Source organism: Hypanus sabinus, chromosome 14 (genome assembly GCF_030144855.1).
Source record: "Hypanus sabinus isolate sHypSab1 chromosome 14, sHypSab1.hap1, whole genome shotgun sequence".
NCBI classification, from domain to species: Eukaryota; Metazoa; Chordata; class Chondrichthyes; order Myliobatiformes; family Dasyatidae; genus Hypanus; species Hypanus sabinus.
Window position 1 is genome coordinate 51,513,631 of NC_082719.1, and position 22,528 is coordinate 51,536,158.

General features: G+C 38.0%; 1 protein-coding gene across 10 annotated transcripts in view; it reads right to left on the reverse strand.

Annotated features, from left to right (window-relative positions):
• fryl (furry homolog, like) overlaps window positions 1–22,528 on the reverse strand; it is a 346,929-nt gene that overhangs the window by 221,988 nt on the left and 102,413 nt on the right. For all 10 annotated transcript variants that reach the window (XR_009515656.1, XM_059989161.1, XM_059989159.1 and 7 more), the window contains one exon: window positions 9,914–10,113. Coding sequence is in view for 9 of the 10 variants with exons in the window: in XM_059989159.1 (XP_059845142.1) it covers window positions 9,914–10,113 (200 nt within the window). In the remaining variant the exon portion in view is untranslated. The remainder of the gene's footprint in view (window positions 1–9,913; window positions 10,114–22,528) is intronic.

Genomic DNA, 22,528 nt, shown 5'->3' on the forward strand with positions numbered 1-22,528 from the left:
TTGGCTTCATCATGGCAGTAGAGGAGGCTATGTATGGACATATCTGAATGGGAATGTGAAGCAGAGTTGAAGTGGGTGGCAACCAGGAGATCCTGTCTGTTGATCCACTTGGCATGATTAACTTATTATTATTTAATTATTTATGGTTTATATTGCTATATTTCTACACTATTCTTGGTTGGTGCAGCTGTAACAAAACCCAATTTCCCTCAGGATCAATAAAGTATGTCTGTCTATCTGTCTGTTGTGGCGGATGGAGCGGAGGTGCTCAACGAAGCAGTCTCCCAATCTGCGTCGGGTCTCGCCAATGTAGAGGAGGCCGCACTGGGAGCACCGGATGCAATAGATGACCCCAAAAGACTCACAAGTGAAGTGTTGCCTCACCTGGAAGGACTGTTCGGGTCCCTGAATGGTGGTAAGAGAGGAGGTGTAGGGACAGGTGTAGTAAATTGGTCATCTCAGTCTTTTCTTTATACCACATTGGCTGATGATTACAAAACCTTTGTGCAGTCTTTGTCAATTTGTTTTTGAGGATGCATTTTATCTTGGATACATCTTTCTACTAGTCACTAGCCATCACGATTTGTGACAAGATGAGGAAATACTACAGATCTTTTGCTTTACTCAGTCAGTTATATGATTATCATATATGTAACACATATTGCAGCTTTGCCATATCAGCACCTCAATATGTCAGTAAAAATGGCATACTCTTCTGCACTCTGCATTGAATCAGGGGTGAGATGACATCTTCCTAATGACAGAACGAGAGATATGCCACACAGCAAGATTGCATATTATGATGGAATACGCATTTGTTACTGTTGATAGCCACAGCAGACCAGCTTTAACCTGCTGAATCAGTTTTGAGTTTATATAATGTAGTACAATGGGAATGTCACTTAACACTTGATGCAAATAAAACACAAAATGCTGAAGAACTCAGCAGGCCAGGCAACATCTATGACAAAGAGTAAACAGTAGACATTTCAGGTGGAGACCCTTCATCAGGACTTTTGCCTCCGAGGAAGTTTCATCCTGATGAAGGATCTTAGCCCAAAACATTTCGAATGTTTACACTTTTCCGTAGATGTCACCTGGCCTGCGGAGTTCCTCCTACATTTTGTGTGTGTTGCTTGAATTTCCAGCATCTGCAGATTTTCTGTTGTTTGGACTTGGTGTGAATACTTGACTTTAATTTGCTGCTGTGTGTGATGGACAGAGAGCTCACACGTCAGAGGGATGAGGTCAAGTAAGTTTTGATTATTCTACTCCATTGGAGTATAGAAAAATGAGATGCGATTTTATTCAACCTAATAAGATTCCAAAGAGGTAGTTGCCAAAGGAATGTTTGAAAGGATGGGGCGGTTGGGTGGGGGGGGGGGGTTTGGGTGGGGAAGAGTTTCAGATTGAGGTCACTCACTTAAGATGATAGGAAGGAACTTGTTCCCTTGCAGGGATTTCAAACCTTTTTTTTATGCTATGAACTGAGGGGTCAATGGACACAGGTTAGGAACCTCTGCGGGAGTCACAGAGGTTGAATCTCTGAATCTGTTGAATTCTTTACCCCAGAGAATTATGAAGGTAGTGAAACAGTTAATGAATATATTCAAAGCAAAGACTGAGGGTCAGTTAAACTATAAGAGAGTTAAAGGGAAAAGAGACAGAGAAATACACAGAGCAAGCATGGACTGGCCATGAAAATAATAAAACTGCAGATACTGGAAATATGAAATAAAATCACGAAACGTTGGAAACAGCCATAAGGTCAAGCATTTGTGGAAAGGGAAACAGTAAGCCATTGACCTAAAAGAACAATTGTTTTTTCTGCAGATTTTGTCTGATGCTGTTGAATGTTTTCAGCATTTTGTTATTTATCTTGCATTCTTTCACTACCAATTTAAATCATGACATATTAGTATTTGAAGATAAATTTGTTTCAAAATAAAACAAACCAACCCAATTATGTATTTTACAGGCAATTGTAAATTTTTGTTGATCTGGGAACTTAAAGCCACGATATCCTGGATTTTTGAGCATTTTTGGAAAATTGGAAACAATTTATTAATTTGCATCTCTGAATAACAAACAGAAGACCATGCCATACCAATTTACGTCTTGCACCAGAATTTGACATATATTGACATATGTTCACATTGAAATGGTCAACTTCCAGTCAAGATGGCACCTGTGTACAATTCTCCTTCGGTCGTTATTTTTTGGTAGATCATGAAACCACATATTTCATTTCTTTTATGTCTTTTACGTTTGTTCTTCATCTTGAATGAGATTCTGGGACTGTTGGAGTCTGTGATTTGCAATATGGAAATTGCTTGGGTGTTTCAGCAGCACTCTGCCACCTCCAAGAGGATTTCGGGAGGCAGATGTGGCGTGCGCAAACCTCGAGGTGAGCAGGCTTCAGGATAGGATGTGAGCCAATGTTTGACTCACTTTGTTGATCAAAGCTTCCATTGTTTGCTGATAAAGGGATGAGGGAAATTGAAACATCAAGGCAAGTGCAGAAGATGAGTACCTACCTGCCTTTTGATCACTGGAGGTGGTGGGAAGTGTTCTGCATTCGGAAATGGGAGACTGCTTTTTGATTGCTGGGGTATCACTCTGCTACCAGAGAGGAGAGCCTGCCTTTTGATCACTGGAGGATCACTCTGCTGTTAAGAGATGGGAAAGGCTGCTGTGCTGTGCCCGGAGAATGTCCCTGCATTTTGAATATGGATGTGGACTTTTAAAAATAAGTCATGGTTTTTTTTTTAATTCTGTGCTTTTCACCTGATTTTTCTAACTTTTGTGTATGTCTGGGGAGGAAGGATTTGGGGGGCTGATGATTGTGCCACTATTCTTTTCTTTCTTGGTTTCATGGCTATCTGGAGGACAAGAATTTCTCAGTTGCATACTTTGATAATAAAGGAACCTCTGAATAAAGTTCCAATTCAATTTAAGTAATTATAGACAATTAATAATAAAATCTTACCCCTGACATTTCCTCTGTACCTACTCCCCAGTACCTTAAACCTGTGTCCTCTTGTGGTAACCATTTCAGCCCTGGGGAAAAGCCTCTGACTATCCACACGATCAATACCTCTCATCATCTTGTACACCTCTCATCCTCCTTCACTCCAAGGAGAAAAAGCCAAGTTAACTCAGCCTATTCTCATAAGGCATGCTCCCCAATCCAGGCAACATCTTTGTAAGTCTCCTCTGCACCCTTTCTGTGGTTTCCACATGCTTCCTGTAGTGAGGAGACCAGAACTGAGCACAGTACTCCAAATGGGGTCTGACCAGGGTCCTATATAGCTGCAACATTACCTCTCGGCTCCTAAATTCAATTCCACAATTAATCTAACTATTTAAGATACACATATATTAGTGTAATTTAATTTTTTTCTCTCTTTCTCTCTCTCTCTTTATATATATTTACAGCGACATAATACCACCCCCATAAAGTTAACAAATTTCATGATATATGCCAATGATATAAAACCTGATGCTGATTTTTTTTGTTTACTTCATTGGTGGTATAACATAAACTAACCAGGGTCGCACTTGTAACATATTTGCTCATATTACTGATTGTCTGCAATTAAATCTCAATCTTCCCAGCCAACCTGCCCCACCCATTCAACACAACATTGTTGATGGAGCAGGATTCATCCTTCGCAGGCTTCATCTCTTATCAACTACTAATTGTTAAATGCTCTCATCACCTACAATTCACTATTGTGCACTCCTGCCCCAGGCCTTTAAAATTCAATGATAATCTAAGTGGTTTAAATGGATCCAACTGAGTTCCTGTAATGTGCTTTAAAAAAATCTATTTCTGTGAACATGATGTAGTTTAGAACCTCTTGAACTTCCCAAGCTACATGATGACATTTCTGTGAAGCAAAATCTGAAAAAGACATTTGGTTGAATGGCGAAAAGGCTGATAGGGTTAAATAACTCATTTTGACTTCTCTGGTGTTATCTGCATTTAAAGCTTGAATTATTTTGTAGAAACTTCTGAAAGTATATATGATTGAAGCAGAACTCCTTGCACAAAACTAAATCAAATGTTACCTTCTTAATTCACTTATCTACTCTCTTTATAAGCAGTACACTGTGCAGCAGTAGCAAAATGAAAAACTAACAAAGGCCAATCAACACAAAAATCCACCTTATGACCTTGCAAACAGAACAATGCAATCAGTTATTTTACATTCCATATTTGTCCGATGGAGAGTGCTGAATAATGATCCTACAGCTCTTGGGTAGGGTAAAAATGTAAAATAAATACTGCACATCAGTTAAGGAACTAAATGCAGGCACATCTTTGGTCCATCTTGACCGTGTGATAAGTATGTTGTCATGAGTCAGACCAATCTGCAACTGAATAGGCACTTCGATATACAACATGCTTCCTTATACATTTGCACATTTAGTGTCTGTAGGCAGAACTGTTTTACTATAAATTTTGAGGACTGACTGAAACAATGGGTTGACTCAGTTTGACTTGTAAACAAAGTAGTAATTTAGAATGCTTTGCAAAAAATACTTACAGCTGTAGAAGAATAACAAAAAGCTTAATCAAACTGATGAAAGGCAGATTTGTTTATTTCAGACAAACATGGCACAATGGCCATCAGGTTTTACTCCTATATTTTATGATCATGTGAAAAATAATTGCAAAATTTGCTATTCATTATGTTTTCTCTCCTTTTGAATAAGCAGATTAAAAAAAAATCAAAGTTGTACATGGAAGGTTTACAAATCTATTTAATTTATTGACCCTTACATCATTCACAGATATGTAACATCGATATGCAATCTTACTCTAAAATGTAATGACAGTAAAGTTTGGAAATTCTGCTGATAACAGTATGGGCCATCTGCACAAAAGGCAAGTCAAATGGAATAGAAAAGGAATTCATACTGTATACAAAATGTGTTTAATGTATTGCAGATGAATTTATTCTTTCAATTTAAGGACTACTTTTTGAATATTTCCTGCTTACTAAGTTAATTCTAGATTTTCAGAATCAGAATCAGGTTTAATATCACCAGCATATGTTGTGAAATTTGTTGTCTTTGCAGAAGCAGTATGGAATACATAATAGAAAAAAACATGAATTAGTTAGTATATATATATTAAATAGTTAAATTAAAAGTGCAAAAATAGAGAAAACTCCCAAATTACTCATTTATCCTCATTAACAAATAATAATTATTTCTATTTGTCCACTTTGACAAACTCACAACTTCTGAGTTCATAGAGCATCTATAAGAAATCATTTTTAACAGACCCGTGAAAGAGCCTGACTGAGATCAACACCGCCAACACGTTCTTACTGTTGCAGGAGCCATGATTCCAGCTTCTTTATCATATTTCCCCCTATCTATCATCAATCTATTTTTCTAAAATCAGGTTGGTGCTAGATCCCAAAGAGGGAATTTGTAGAATGTCTATGAGATAGTTTTTTTTAGAGCAGCTTGTGGTTGAGCCTATTAAGGGAACAATAATTGTGAATTGGGTGTTATGTAATGATCCAGATTTGATAAATGAATTCAAGGTAAAGGAACCCCTATGAGGCAGTGATCATAATATGATAGAATTCTCCCTGCAGTTTGAGAGGGAGAAAATAAAGTTAGATGTATCAGTATTATAGTGGAGTAAAGAGAATTTACAGAGGCATGAGAGAGGAATGGCCAAAGTTGATCAGAAGGGACACTTAACAGTAATGATGACAAAATAGCAATGGCTGGAGTTTCTGGAAGCAATTCAGAAGACGCAGGAAAGATACATCCCAAAAATGAAGAAGTATTCTAAAGGGAGGATGAGGCAAACATGGCTGACAAGGGACGCCAAAGCCAAAGAGTGGACATATAATACTCGAATGTCCAAAGGCCTAGATACAATGCATCTGGAGAGGATGTTTCCTCTGGTGGGGAAGTCTCGGACCAGAGGCCTCATAATAGAGGGATGTCTATTTAAAACATAGATGAGTAGGAACTTCTTTAGCCAGAGGATAGCGAACCTGTGGAATTCATTTTCACAGATGGCATTGGAGGCCAAATCACTGAGTATATTTAAAGTGGAGATTGTAAGGTTGTTGTTCTGACACCACTTAACCAATCAATCTATCCCACTCCTCTACGCTGCCTCATCATCATCTGATATTCTGCCAACACAACTGGCAAATTTATAGATGGTGTTTGAGCTGTGTCTAGCCATGCAGTCATGGGTATAGTAAGAAAAGAGCAGCAGGCTAAGTATGCAATTTTGAGAAGCACTGGTGTTGATTGTGGAGAAGTTATTTCTGATCTGCACTGACTGTGGTCTCCCAATGATGAAGTCAAGAATCTGGTTGCAGAGAGAGATACAGAAGCCCAGGTTATTAAGCTTGTTGATTAGAAGAGAGGGGATGATGCTGTTGAACACTGAGCTGTAATCATTTGAATCCACATGATTTAAAATCAAGAAGATTTTAAAATCAACAAAAGAGCTTAATATTAACAGCAGAAAAATATAATTATTGCTGTTAAGTTTGTCATGTGGAAAAGAAATTTAAAAAACTTCTCATTCAATGGGACAAAGACAGCTTTATGTGGTGTGGGAAGGAAAATATCACATGAATGAAGTAATGTACATCCAAAATCTCTAAGGAACATAATCCCTTGTATTAATTTTCCTTTCTTTGAGTAATCTGGGCTCATCTCTTTTTAATACTAATTCCAGAATGAGAAAAAAATATTGTTCTTTTGTAGATATTCTCATTGACTTCTCAATTTTTAAAAATTGCAAAGATATAATGATTTTACTGTTTACATAATGTCTCATAATTGAGGCAAACAAGCAATGAACTGTTTATGCTCTGCATTATTCAAAGAATTTACAATAAACCCTCTGATGGAATGTTGTTTCTTTGGAACGTTTTGGCAGTAACAGAAATTTATTAGGAAACTGCAGACCTAACAGAATGCCAGCACTTAGTGTAAACAACTTGATTTTTTTTTCTAGTTGCTTTAGATTCTAACAGTAAAACACTACATTCTATAGCATAAAGTGAAGACCCTTGGAAATTGTATTCAACTCTGATATTCTTTTGTGAATTACAGGAGAAAAATATAAACTCCAAGGCATTAAGCTCTTGAATTGGAGTACTGAGAAAGTTCCTTTAAAGGAGCTACTGTGGTGCTGCTATATTCTGGTCTGTCATCTCAACTTCAATAATTGAGCCAAATTAATTCACCCTCATATTGATTGTTAGCTGTAGTGATTTCGACAGCCTTTTCAGTCACATCTATTCCTTTCTGTGTTAAGTCACTAACATCCAATGAAGGGGAAATCAGAATTAAGCACAATTTCAGATGCTTCACACAGCAAGTAATATTTACTGTAACAATGAAAATTTTTTTTGAAAATTAGAAGTACTAGTAAGAAAGTGGGAATTAAAAATGTAACAATATAAACTACATCTAAATAGGGTTTGAACAAAATGAAAGGGACTACTTTAATAACAGAAACTTAAATAGGCTAGTCAGATGTTGAATGTAAAATCTGGAAAAACAAATAAATATACCTCAAATTATTAGGAGCTGAAGAATTTGTGCACAGTGAGACATTTCATTGAAGGATTCTTCAGTTTCATATGGGCAAGCACATAATACATCACATTTAATTACTCATGGGTCTTTTTGTCACTTAAATGTTACTGGGCAGTCTACAATGGACAATAAATCTCCCATCATATAATAAGAACTAGGTGCAGGAGTAGTCCACCTGACTCATCAAGCCTGCTCCACCATTCAGTAACATCAAGGTTGATCTGCCGTGGACTCAGCTCCTCCTACCAGGCTATTCCCCATAACCTCAATTCCTTTGCTATGCAAAAATATATCAGTGTCTCAAATATATTTAATGAGGTAGCCTTTACTGATTTCCTGCAGAAAATTTTGCTGATTCACTACTCTGGATTTCTGTCCCAAATCCAAATCAGGAGGCCAGGTTCCCTAGTTCTCATCTCATTGATGAGCAGAAATAGCTTTCCTGCCTTTCTATCTCATCTCTCCCTTTCATAATTGGATATGTTTTTATAAGATCCTCTCTCATGCTTCTGAATCCCAGATGACCCTATCTCCCCTATAGGCTAACCCCCTCATCTCCAAATCACATGCTGATCCTCCTCTGTACCAGCTTCAAAGCCAGTTTATCTTTCTTCCAGTAACAAAAACATGAAAACAGAACTGCATGCAGTTCTCCAGGTATGACCTCACCAATATCCGGTACAGTTGCAGCATAACCTCCCTGCTCTTAAATTCAATCTCTCTAGCAACGAGTGTCAATATTCCATATGCCTTTGCTATAAACTGTTGCACCTGCAAACAAACCTTGAGATTTAGACCTAAGAATATCTTTGGAATATGAAGGAAATTTGAGTACCCAGCAAAAACCACTTATTAACCGGCAGATATGCTTAAACTCCTCACAAATAGCACCTGTGATTAGTATCAAATTCAGGTCCATGTACACTGAAGCAGCAGTATTAACTGCTGCTCGATGTTGCCAGGATATATATAAAAAAAAATTAAAGGAACATTATTTTTCTATCTAATGCTCTCCTTTCCCAGGATCAATACATGCTCTATGTGTCACTGCTTCAAAGACAGATTGTGGTTTGGTGGAGGGAGCTATGAAGGGAAAAACAAAATTTCATACAAGTGCTGTTAAAGTAATCATGCTGTCTTTTAAGAAAAAGCACAGCTAACAAAATTTAAATCAGGCATAAACCCATTTCAAGCAAGAAGCAAAATCTAAAAACAGTTGCTATCACTTAAATCATCAAAATCACTTCATTAAACTCAATACCAAGTTAATATTCATTTAAGTGTTTCAAGCCAATTTATCACTAACTGCTTAAGAGAGCATCACGATAAAGTTGTTGTCTGTGCAATATCATAAGCAGAATTGCATATATAGACAATGCACAAGGAGAGACAGATAGCCAGCCCTCACACAAAATGCTGGAGGAACTCAGTAGGCCAGGCAGCATTTATGGAAAAAAGGCAGGACTGGAGAGAAAAAAAAGATGAGGACTAGAGAAACACAAGGTGATAGGTGAAACTGGGAGGGCGAGGCCATGGAAGAAAGAAAGGAAGGAGCATCAGAGAGAGGCGATGGCAGGCAAGCAGATAAGGTGAGAGAGAAAAAAGGATGGGGAATGGTGAAGGAGAGGGTGGGGGGCAATACTGGAAGTTTGAAAAATCAATGTTTATGCCAACCATGGCCTTCTGTCTTCTCCTATTAGATTACCCCTCTCTGGCCCTGTATCTCTTTCACCATTCAACTTCCCAGCTCTTTACTTCAGACCCTCGTTTCATCTATTACTTTGTGCTTCTCTCTCCCCAACCCCCACCTTTTAATTCTACTCTTTTTTTTCTCCAGTCCTGCTGAAGGGCCTTGGCTCAAAATATCAACTGAACTTTTTTTTCCCCCACAGATGCTGCCTGGCTTACTGAGTTTCTCAGCATTTTTGGTGTGTTGCTTGCATTTTCAATTTCTGCAGATTTTTCCTTGTTTGAGATGGCCAGCCCTTGAAGAATAGTTAGGAAAGGTAACTGAAAAGTTGCCTGAAATAATGTCTAGTAACCAGGCTGTTAAGAACAGTAAGAGGGAGCAAACAATTGCCTTAGGTTAGGAAAGATGGAAACAAAGGAATAGAATTAACCAGCTCTTTGAAGCTATTCCCAAATAAGTGCACAAACTGGATATAAACTATAGAGTATAAAGTATGGGAATCTCAGAATATAATTTCAGTAACTGATTTTGTTTGGGGAAGTAATGGCTTCTTACTCAACAAATGAAAATGAACAAAATTAAGCACACCACTCTTTGAAGTATTTTTATTAAAGTCTGACTTACCAGTGGTTCAGCCATAACAACTTCAATCTTTTTCTCGGCTTGAACTGTAAATTCTGCAAACAGACTCTTAATAACATACTCTCCAGGTTTGGTATCTGGGTCAACTGTGATGTTTGACATGGTGACACCCTTCTTCACCCAGCAGGGATTATTTCCTGGAGAAATGCGGCGCTTGGTTACAGTGCTAACTGGTGCTGAGGCTGCATAAAAACACAACAAAAAATATTTAGAATTAGCCAGCAAAAAGTGAGTGAAGCTATCCTGCAAATTTCATAAAACAGATAATAAAAGATTACACCAATTTGACCAACAAATTGAAGTTTCTGCATCATTCTGAAAAATCTTGGAGAAGGGGAGAGGAATTATTACCCAATGAGTGACATGACAGGGAAAAGGGCCCTGTAATTAAACTGGGGTCTGAAGGAATTTTAAATTAGAATGAAGACAGCAAGACAATCTAAACACTTTTTGCTGAGGCAAAAGGGAACTTGACAAGGGTAGAAGAGGAGCTTATGGATCTTCATCTGAAGGAGAAAATTTTAATAAAAAAGCCTATTCTGTGGAGTCAAGGATTTCAGCAGGCAGATGGTGAAGTCAATTCTTGAAGTGATCTAGATTTCAGTCATTATGGGGAAGACAGTTGCAAATCAGGATGTGGAGGTAAACGATGATCTCAGTGATGGTTTGAGAAAGTGAACACAGATTGTTATCAGAGAGGTTCATTAAGATTCAGCACATTCAGAATTGGCTTAGAAGATGGAAAAGAGCAGAACATTGTAATTGTATAAAGCCCCCATTTTGGAAACAAATTCAAAAAGTTTTTTTTTAGTATCAAGCATTCCCAGTTCTGAAGAAGGATGTCAGACTTGAATATAAAGCTTTTCTTTCCACAGATAAAGCTTGAGCTCCTGAAGGTTTCAACTTTTTTTGGATTTTAATTTCAGATTGTCCATATCTGTGGTAATACCAGTTTTCATTTTTTATTTCTCTTCTTTATTTCTACATGTATAGAGAACCATCTGACCTTTTATTTTCCAGGAAATATGCTATCTTAAATGTGCTTGTTCTACCTTACATTGCCATTGCATTAACCTCCTCTTTGTACCATCCTTTTCTAGGGCCAGAGATCTCTGAAACTGACTATCTGTTACTCTTTCATCATAGAACTTCAAGCTATCAAAAGTCATATCTAGTTGGCAACATCCAACCTTAACTTTGTGATTAGCATCATCACCCATTTCAATTTAGCTTTATATTTGACTTTTCAAAGAGGGGCTTCCATTTGTACTGAGCTGAACTCTAAATACCAGTTCTAGAATCTGCATTGTTAACTACAAGACCACCAAAACAGGATTGGTATAAGGATGCTGATAGATTACTAATGATCAAAAATGAGAAAAGGCTGAGTTAACTCCTGGTAATCCAAAGTCTCTCCATCTCTCATACAGCTTATTAGGAGTCTGGATCCATCATCCTAGGCAAAAAGTACAGTTGCGAGAAAAACGTTTGTGAACCCTTTGCAATTACCTGGTTTTCTGCTTTAATTACTCATAAAATGCGGTCTGATCATCTAAGAAACACAATCTCCCTAAACAAGTAACACAAAACAATTGTACTTATCATGTCTTTATTGAACACCTTGTTTAATCATTCACAGTCCAGGCTGGGAAAAAGTATGCAAACACCTGTATTTAATAACTAGTAGAACCTCCTTTAACAGCAATAACCTCCACCAAATGTTTCCTGTAGCTGCTGATCAGACTCGCACAATGGCGAGGAGGAATTTTAGACCATTCCTCCATACAAAACTGATTCAGTTCATGCCACAGCATCTCAAATGGGTTAAGGTCTGAACTCTGACTTGGCCATTCCAAAAGACAGATTTTCTTCTTGGATCATCCAATTTCTATTAAGTTTCAGATGATGGACCGCTACTCTAACATTCTCCTGTAAAATGTCTTAATACAATTTTGAATTCATTGTTCCCTCAATGACTGGAAGCTATCCAGGCCATGAGGCAGCAAGGCAGCCCCAAACCATGATATTCTTTCCACCATGCTTCACAGTTGGGATGAGGTTTTGGTGTTGGTGTGCAGTGCCCTTTTTCCTTCAAACATAGCAATGTGCATTTCTGCCAAAAAGTTCAACTTTTGTCTCTTCTGTCCTCAGAACATTGTTCCAGAAGCATTGTGGAACATCCAAGGGATCTTCTGCAAACACGAGACGTGCAGCAATATTGCTATTACCCTTGGGTTCTTTTTCACCTGCTTCAGCACTGTATGTTATGCTCTTGGTGTGATCTTTGCAGGACACCCAGTCCTTAAGGTTCACTTACTTTTTTGAACCTGGACTGTAATTGCTTAAATGGTATACTCAGAATCCATGAGAAGTAGTATACTTCTTTGTGTGCTACTAGTAAAAATAGACGGTGTTTCTCTATTAATGTGACTTAGATGGAAGATCAAATAACATTTTTTAGTTAATACAGAAAACCAGGTAACTGCAAAAGGTTCAAACTTTTTCTTGCACCTGTACACTATTTGTTCTACCACAGGATTTAAAATACACAATATCAGGGGCAAACTATGGCTACAGTATGAACGACCATATTTTAAAGTACAAGTTCTGCATATCACATCAAAAGATCTACAAAGGATAAGAACATCAAGATCATGACCGTGTCCCTGTAAGATTTCCTCCAATCCTGGTATCTCTTTATTTGACTATCAATATCTCTTTTCCTTTACCACATCTGACTTTCTGATATTGAATTCCCTCAACTTATTATACAAGAATTTGTTGATTTTACTCAGTCACAACACAAGTGAACACATTTAAGTTAGAAAACTCAGTTAAAGACTATGGCAATATCCCAGAGTCACAGCATGATTCCCAGAAGAAAGAAGACTATTTGGCCATGTGAGTTTGTAAAAACTGTGTAATCTATTCCTGGCTTTCTGCCCACTGACCTCCAATTTATGTCCTTTCAGGTATTTATCCAGTTCTATTCTGAATGAATCTGCTGTATGTACACCCAGATTTCTCTGCTGTTTTTCTTAACTGTTTAAGCATAACGTTCTCTTTTTATTCACAATTCTTCATTAAAATATTGGTCAACTTTGAAAAATATTTATGTGCTTGTAAGATGATCAGACCAAATCAATAATTTATATGCTGATATGTATTTTGTGAATTAAACAACTTGTGGCAAAACACCTTTTCTTCATAATTCTTACTATCTTTTACTCCAAAACTATTTTTAAAACTTTGAACATCATAAATAAATGTCTTCAAGTGTCATCCTGAAAATTAGAAACTCAATCCTTCATTCAGTGACAAACATATTGACCTAGATTTTGCAGTTAGAATTGAAGGCACACCACTGCTGCTGACCTCAAAACACACTTACAATAAACAAGCATATTCCATGGGATGACATTTCTCTTTCCTAACATCAGTGCTGTGCCTGACAGCCAATGACATTGATATCACTAAGCAACCTGAGCAACCAATCAAAATTAAGGATTCTCACAAACAACAAGCTAGAAGAATAAAGCACAACTATTTTAACATTCTACAGAATGTGAAATAATGACTGGATCAAACACAAGGTCGATGCTAATATTTTATAAACAAATAAAAAAGTCCATGAAACTGAATACTTCTGAGGGAATGGCAATCCACATGTAAAGCAAGTTTTTTGACTCAAGGAAGTTGTTAAACAGTACTATTAGTTTAGAAGCATATTTAAACTCTTCTGATAGCAAAACAATTCTTTCAAAGTTATAAAAACATCTTAAATGTTCAATGATTCACCTATTTCTGAAAGTTCCACTTGAAAAGACCTAAAATACTGTGCCCCAGAAGACACAGGAAAGTACTGACAGCAAGTTCTCACTTCTTGAGTAAAATCGTGCATTTGCAGACTCCAGAAACTGGTGGTTGGAACTGATAAGGCAAACCACCATTTCTTACTATATAAATTCTGGAATACAGATTCACATTTCAGAAAAGTAATCGTCCAAACATTTCTTTTGAAAGGTCTTGAATCCAAATCGGTAACTCATCCTTATTCTCCACAGATGCTACCTGACATTGAGTGATCGAGCATTTCATGTTCTAATTTAGGTTGTGTAGCTCCTGCATTTTGAAATGAACACAAATAAGACAATAAGAGACAGGAGGAGAATTAGGCCTTATGGCCCATCAAGTCTGCTCCGCCATTTCATCATGGCTGATCCATTTTCCCTCTTAATGCCATTCCCCTGCCTTTTTTCCATACCTTTCATGCCCTGTCTAATCAACAACATCTGCCTCCTGATACAATTAAACTTCTGGCATACTACTAGTACCTTCCATAGTGAAGACGGAAGCAAAATACTAATACAATTTTTCCTCCGTTTCCTCATTCCTATTTCCACCTCTCCAGTGTCATTTTCCAATGGTCTGATACTTTTTTGCCTCTCTTTTACAATTCACATATCTGAAAATATTTTGGTATCCTCTTTGATATTATTGGCTAACTTACCTCCATATTTCATCTTTTCTCTCATGGCTTTTTTAGTTGCCTTCTGTTGGTTTTTCAAAGCTTCCCAATCCTCCAACTTCTCAATAATTTTTGCTCAATTATATGCCTTCTTTTTTTGCTTTTATGTTGTTTTTGCTTCCCTTGTCAGTCACGTAGGTGTCATCCTCCCTTTAGAATACTACCACCTTCTTTTGGATGTATATACTGATGCCTTCAGGATTGCTCCCAGAATCTCTGTTCTGCCATCATTCCTGCTGGTGCCCCTTTCCAATCAACTTTGGCTGGCTCCTCTCTCATGGCTCTGTAATTCCCTTCACTTCACTGTAATACTGATACATCTGACTTTCAAACTGCAATGTGAAGACTATCATACTATGATCACTGTCTTCTAAGTGTTCCTTTATCTTAAGCTCCCTAATCAAATCCAGTTCATTGCACAACACCTAATCCAGAATAAGCTTTCCCTTCGTGGGCTCAACCACAAACTGCTCTAAAAAGCCATCTCAAAGTAAAAACTCAAAGTTCAAAGTAAAATTTTTCATCAGAGGAGATAGATGTTACCACATACAACCCTGAAATTCCTTTTTCCTGCAGACATACTCAGCAAATCTAAAGAACAATAACTATAAAAAGGATCAATGAACAAACTGTACAACAACAAATTAATAGTAATAAATAACAAGATAAAAGAGTCCTTAAAGTGAGACCATCGGATGTGAGAACACCAGAAACAGAATGTGTATAGCTTCCCCTTTTGTTTAAGAGCCTGACGGTTGAGGGCTAGTATCTTATTGAACCTGGTGGTGAGAGTCTTGAGGCACTTGTACCTGCTACCTGATTACAGCAGTGAGAAAACAGCATGGCCTGGATGGTGAGAATCTTTGAAAATGGATGCTGATCTTCAACAGCAACATTTCATATAGATATGCTCAATGGTTGGGAGGGTTTTATTTGTGATGTACTAGGCCGCATCCATTACCCTTTATAGGATTTTCCACTCAAAGACACTGGTGTTCCCATACCAGGCCATAATACAGCCAGTCAAGCACACTTTCCACCACACATCTATAGACGCTTGCCAGGGGTTTTGAAGACATGCCAAATCTCCACAGACTCCTGAGGAAGTGGAGGCACTGTGGGGCTTTCTTTGCCCCACATGATGGTTCTAGGACAGGTCCTCCAAGATAGTGGCACTCAGGAATTTAGTTATTGACCCTCTGCGCCTCCGGTGAGTCCTGGATCATGGACCTCTGGTTTCCCTCTCCTGAAGTGTACAATCAGTTACTTGGTCTTACTGACATAGAGTGAGAGGTTGTTGTTATCACTGTACACCACTCAGCCACATTTACGATCTCCCTCCTGTATGCTGATTCATCACCACCTTTGATAGAGCCCATAACAGTGGTATCATCAGCAAACTTGTATATGGTGTTGGAGCTGTGCTTAGCTGCACAGTCATAGGTGTAAAGCAAGTAGAGCAGGAGCTAAGCACACATTGCTCTTTTTAAATTGTCCTGCAAGTAGGTTAAGGTTTAATCGGGTTTGCTAGGCAATACGGCTCGAAGTGCAGGAAGGGCCTTTCCCACGCGAATCTCTAAATAAATAAATAAAACATCCCTGTGGTGCTAATGGAGATCGTGGAGGAGATGTTTTTGCCAATCTGAACTGACCGTGGTCTGCAAGTGAGGAAATCCAGGATCCAATTGTACAAGGAGGTGTTGAGGCCCAGGTCTTAGGAGTTTACTGACTAGTTTTGAGGGGATGATGGTACTAAATACTGATCTGCAATCGATAAAGAGCATCCTGATATACGCATCCTTGCTGTCCAGATGTTCCAGGGCTCTGCAAAGAGCATCTTGTAGACATTCTATGTGTTCAACTTTCAATTTGTATTTCTTTAATGAATTTCTCATGACTTTCACTTCCTGCAGTTCATGGAAATTTCTGAATAAAGACATCTCTGCCCTTGTGAAAAATGACTGGAACAGATTATAAAAGATGAGCTGTTAATCTACAATTAACATCAAAGAATTCTGCTCACCAATTAACCTTGGAACTCAACATAACCTCAAATATAATACCCAATTTAATGGCTGAAATATTCCAGCATTTTCATCAGTTTTCCTTCTTTTATTCACTATTCCCTAGACAGAATTGGCTGCCAGTTGCAAGCCGTTTGTGGTTGCCGCTGATCTACGTGATGAAGGGAGAACATTGTCTTTATGGATCTGCCAGTGAAATGCTAGTAAGTGTCCACCCCAGTCCAAATGACAAAGCCTTTTTTTAGCAGTAGGGCTTTGCATGGAGTATTGCCATGTATGGTGGCAGCATAGCAAGTCCCACCCACCATGCAGCTAAAAGAACTGACATCGAGTTAAACCACTTCCTGGTTTAAATGACTGAGAACTATTAGCACATTTTTAAAATTAAAAAATAAAAAAACAAAGGTATTCAAAACAAATCTGAAATACATACTTGATTAAAATGGAAACGAATTTGTACTTATGTACCTCAGCTGCTCTTTGCTGAGGGAAAAATTTCTTGTTCCTGCACCACTTATAGCTGTGCAGATTTTCCTAGTGTAAACGTTGGGAAATAGCAGCTGAAATGTGAGAGGTCCAATATCTGGATGCAGATGCAGAATCAATGGCAAAAGTAACCTGCCAGTCCATGATCTCCATATCTGTATGGAAGTCCCAAAGTCAACGGCAGTTATGCTAACCGTTCAGCACTGAATAATAACAAAGAATTCTGGCACATTTATTTCCATTATAACTGCAAAATCTGGAATAAGACTGCAAGTCATAGGAGCAGAATTCAGCCTACCGAGTTTGCTCTGCCATTCCATCATGATTGATCCCTGACCCACCTCAACCCCATATGAAGCCTTCTCGGCATATGCCTTGATCCCCTGACCGATCAGGAAACGTTCAACTTCCGCTTTAAATACATGCATGGACTTGGCCTCCACTGCAGTCTGTGCAGAGCATTCCACAGATTTACGACTCTCTGGCTATATATATATATATAAAAATTCCTCCTTACCTCTATTTTAAAGGGTCACCCCTCAATTTTGAGGCTGTGTTCTCCAGGTCTGGATAGACCCTCTGCATTCTTCTAAATTCCAATGAGTATGGGACCAAAGCTGCCAAACATTCCTCATATGTTAACCTCTGCATTCCCAGAATCATCTTCATGAACCTCCTCTGGACTCTCTCCAATGACAACACATTATTTCTGAGAAATGGGCCCCAATAGTACAATGTTTTATCGATAGGGCGACCACAAACTCAGATCATTGCAGCACTCCACTAGTAACAGCCAGCTGAAATAGCCATTCCGTTAGAATCTATTTAACGTCTTTCAAGTAATTCTTAACCCATTCTATTATCCCAATTCCTTCAGCTAATTTATCCTGAAATGACTTGAAGGGCATCCTATCACTTTATCCAAGAACTGGTGATAATCTCAAGATCCTTTGTAGATAGTATACCACTGAGTATAGTTAATCATTAAAATTAAGATCGATGAAGCCATTTGCACCCTTGAGTCTTCTCTATTATCAATAGTCATGACTGAATTGATGGTGCACTCCACACATGCCTTGTAACCTTTTACCTCCTGACTTATCAAGAGTTTATATAGCTCTCAATTAAAGTGTGCTTCCACCATGCTTTGAAGAGTTCCAAAAACTTACAAACCCCTCAAAGAAAAGCCAACTTAAAAACAAAACCTCAAGAGCAAAGAGTATCCTTGCTGGAATACTGAAGCAACACAATAGTACTGTGGTTAGTACTCCCATTAACAGTCGTGCTTTTCAGCTCAAGCTCCCACAACATTATTCTGTTCCATGTTTCATCACAGCAAGACCAAGGGGACAGAAGAAAAGATTCAAGGATGTTCTCAAAGATTCCTATCACAGGTGAGAGGAACGGTGGGGTTAAGTGAGAAGCCTGGAGATGATTTTGTACACTTCTGTAATACCACTCCTCAATCCATGAAATTCCACTTGTCATTCATCAGCTCACTTACATAGCTGATAAAGATCCTCCTGTAATTCTATAACCATTATTTCACAAAAGGAATAAAATAACTCTTCAATTTTGACATATACTTTTGTATTTTTAGTTCATTGAAGAAAAAAAGCATAAGCCAGTTAGTTAGGCCCTGAAGCCCATTTTGCCAATTTATGATAGTTTAACTAATCTCTGACCTCATTTCATCTTTCTTCATATCCTTAGTGAACAAGTATCAATCAATCTCAGCTGTAAAATGGCCTCGTGCTACTAACATGGAAGTCCCAAATTCAGATTACTTCAGAATCAAGTTTATTATCACTGACATATGTCGTGATTTGTTGTTTTACTGCATTAGTAAAGTGCAATGCATTAAAAATTTCTAAATGTTACAATAAACATACATAATAAATAAATGGTACAAAAATAGTGAGGAGGTGTTCATGTATTATTCATGTATCTGATGACAAAGGGGGAGAGGCTGTTCCTAAAACATTTGAGTGTGTGTTTTCAAGCTCATGTATGTCCTGTGTGATAGTAGGAATGGTACTTTTTAAAGTAGAGATGGTTATTAATGAAATACCTACCTCTAATCCTATCCCCAATCTTCAGCTTACCAGGAGCATCACAATCCACACAAGTCATTTATAAATACAGTAAATGGATGTGACCCCCAAAATGGAAAATTGCAAAAGGCCACTGGCAACAGAGCAGCAATTATTTCTTTTGTTTTCACTGCCTTGTGCTATTCAGCATTATTCTTAACCAAGATAATGATTCTCCTACTATTAGTTGTTTTTTTCAGGTTAATGTGTTTCCTAAAATACCTGCTTAAATGTCAAAGGCAAATACAGATCAAGTGATATTTGCATACTATCCCTTCTTAAAAACAAGACAGCACTACAATCAAAATCATGCTGAGTCAGATTAAGAGGGATCAACAACACAGCCATAACGTTAAAACTTCTGGTTAGTATTGAAGGAGGTGGCACAATTAAGAGGCAAAAGCATTCTGGTTAACAACAATTAATCTCCATTTTTTCCAGAACAGCAATATCTAAATTGACTAAATTATCACAACTGTACCCTCTAAAGTTAACACCAAATTTACAGAAAGCATCAAAAGCCCAGACACACACCATAATTAACTGCACAGACATTTATTTAAAAATACACTGCAATGCTGGCAATTACAAATATGCAACCAAGAGATCAAATCTTGAAAACAAATTACCAGGAACATAAGTGAGGCATAAAATTTGAGAAAATGTTAGTGCTTAATATGATGTTCAAAGCACAGACGGTAAAATCCACTCAAGGCTGATTAATATATGCCGAATGGGAAAATTAACACAAACCAGTGACTTTATGGACTATCAATGATACAACCAAAGTCCCTGAACAGACAATGATAGAGAAAAAGAGAAAGTAGTTTGAGAAAGCAGAGGTTTTGTTCCCCTAATACAGGGGTTCCCAACCTGGGGTCTATGGATCCTTCAGTTAATGGTAAGGCTCCACAGCATTAAGATGATTGGGAACCCCTGCTCTGATCTGAGTCTAGTCACAGCTTGGAAGTGGAGGAGGCTCTTTTCTCCAATCCCTCCCTCCACCCTTTTCTACCAGCTGTTTCAAACTGGAATGCATTGTTTGAAGAGTTGATACAGCCAGATTCAATAGTAAGTTTTAAGGCATAATGAAGATACAAAAGAGGGATAACTCACAATTATGCAAGTTTCTCAGAAGCCTCTCAGAGACCTTACACAATGGTCAAAGAAGAAGAACATTCATTTCTATAATGGTTTTAATCCAACTAAGGGTTCCAAATGCTCCACGTGTAAGTACTATTAGAACTGATTAACAAACCATATGGACCACATCGGGGCAGACACTAAAATATCTATCAAAGCAGTAGAATTGTAGTTTCTTAAAGGTGCGATGGAAGGTAGGGATGTCAAAGGAATTTCAGAGCTTAGAACTTCAGCAGCAGAAGCCATCATAAGAGTAACTAGATTGGAGGATGTCAGGAAATTGGAGGATAAATACTTGAATGTCATTGTGCTTAATGCTAAGGAAGTGGGGGCCACATGTTTAAAAACAAAGGTAAAATATTTAAGTAACTTACTACTTCCCTGAATGAGAATGGCAGGATGACCCAGTCTTGGTATGAATTTGGACATAACAACAGATTTTGGATTACCTCTCATTTATATTCAGAAAATAGTTTTTCAGGAGTGTGCCATAATATTTTAGAGGTAAAAGTCACATTTTATAGTTTAAACAGTAGAGAAATGGAGCTGTAGTGATATCACAGGAAGTGGAAGAGAAATGTAGTTGTTGGTTAGGGAACTAAGATGCTGATGGGAACCGAAGACAATGGCTCTAGCTTTGCCAATATTTGATGTGCAAAAACATCTGTTCTTGGTAAGATAAAGAGACAAAAAGCTTAGAAATATTTTAATAGTGAGAAGGGAGAAAGCTGATGTTAAGGCTGTACTACAGCACCTTGAAAAAGTATTTGGCCCCGACCCTTTGTTCACACAAATGAGTATTACAACCAGTGACTGACCAATTTAACTGAAAAGATTTACTTGTGAATCATACCCTTCCACACCCCCCCCCACAGTAGAGCCCAAAGAAACAGGGCAAATTGTAAAGCATAAAAAAATTAAAAATTCAAAACCTGAAATGTCAGCAGTTCAAAAATATTCATCCTTCTTTTCTCAGTACTTAGCTGAACCGAATCAGTCTCCTTGAGCTTTGCACAATGTGTTGGAGCAAGATTTGCCCATTTCTCCCTGAAAAATTGCTCAAGCTATGCCAGGTTAGTTGGGGAGTAGTGGTAGATAGCAGAATTGAGGTACTGCCAGAGATGTGCAATCAGGTTAAGGTCAGGACTCTGACTGGGCCCCACGAGGACATCAATTTGCTTCATTTGAAGCCTCTCCATGATTGCTCTGGCAGGGTGCTTTGGGTCGCTATTCTGCTGAAAGATGAACTTGCTCCCCAGTTTAAGCTTTCTGGCAGAGTCTATTAGGTTTTTTATCCAGGATCTCTCTGCATTTATACAGTAGTCATCTTCTCATTAAGCCTGACCAGATTTCCAGTGCCTGCTGCTGAAAAGAATCCCCACAGCATGATGCTAACTCCACCATCCTTTGCAGTCGCGATGGTGTTACCTTGCTGAAGCGCAGTATTATATTTACAGCACATGTATTGCTTAGTGTTGAGGCCCAAAAGTTTCACTTTAATCTCATCGAAACACAAGACCGACCTCCACATCTTCACAGAATCTTCTAAGTAATGCTGTGCAAAGTCTTTAGGAGTAAGTATATACATTTTGTTAAGCCATGGCTTCTTTCTTCTCACTTTTTCCATACATACCCTTTACGTGCAAGGCATTAGAGACTATGCAGCCATGAACTTCATCTCCATTTGCAGCCACTGACTTCTGCAGCTCACTGAGAGTGACTGCTGGCATTAAGTAGTCTCTCTTAAAAGTGTCATTCTTCTCTGGCGACCAAGTTTAGAGGGACAGCCTGACCTAGATAATGTGGCTGTGGACTCGTGCTTTTTTTCCCAATGTTTTCATGATAGACTGCACTGAGCTTCGAGGTATGAGCAGTGACTTTGGGATGGTCTTGTATCCTTCTCCAGATTTGTGTTTCTCTATTATCATTTTACTGACTTGTCTTGAATGCTCTTTTGTCTTTATTTGGTTTGGTCTGTTGAAACTCTACCATACTGATGGGACCTTACAGAGAGAGGGGGCATTTATTCTGATGAAATCATTGGAAAGTTAATCCTGCAATTTTCTACATCAACTAATTGGATGAGTTGGTAAAGTAAGACACAGTATTGCAGCTGATGAAAGTTAGCATAGTAATTACAAAGGGGATGATTACTTTTTCAGCCTCACAAGGTTGGTTTTTAACTTTTAGTAAATGTTGACAGATTCTGGAGTTTTTCTTTTTATTTGACATGATGTACAATGTTTTGTGGATTAGCTCAAAAAATCCTACATCAATATATTTTAAATTTAGAAAAGTGAAACAGTAAAATGTGAAAATAGTT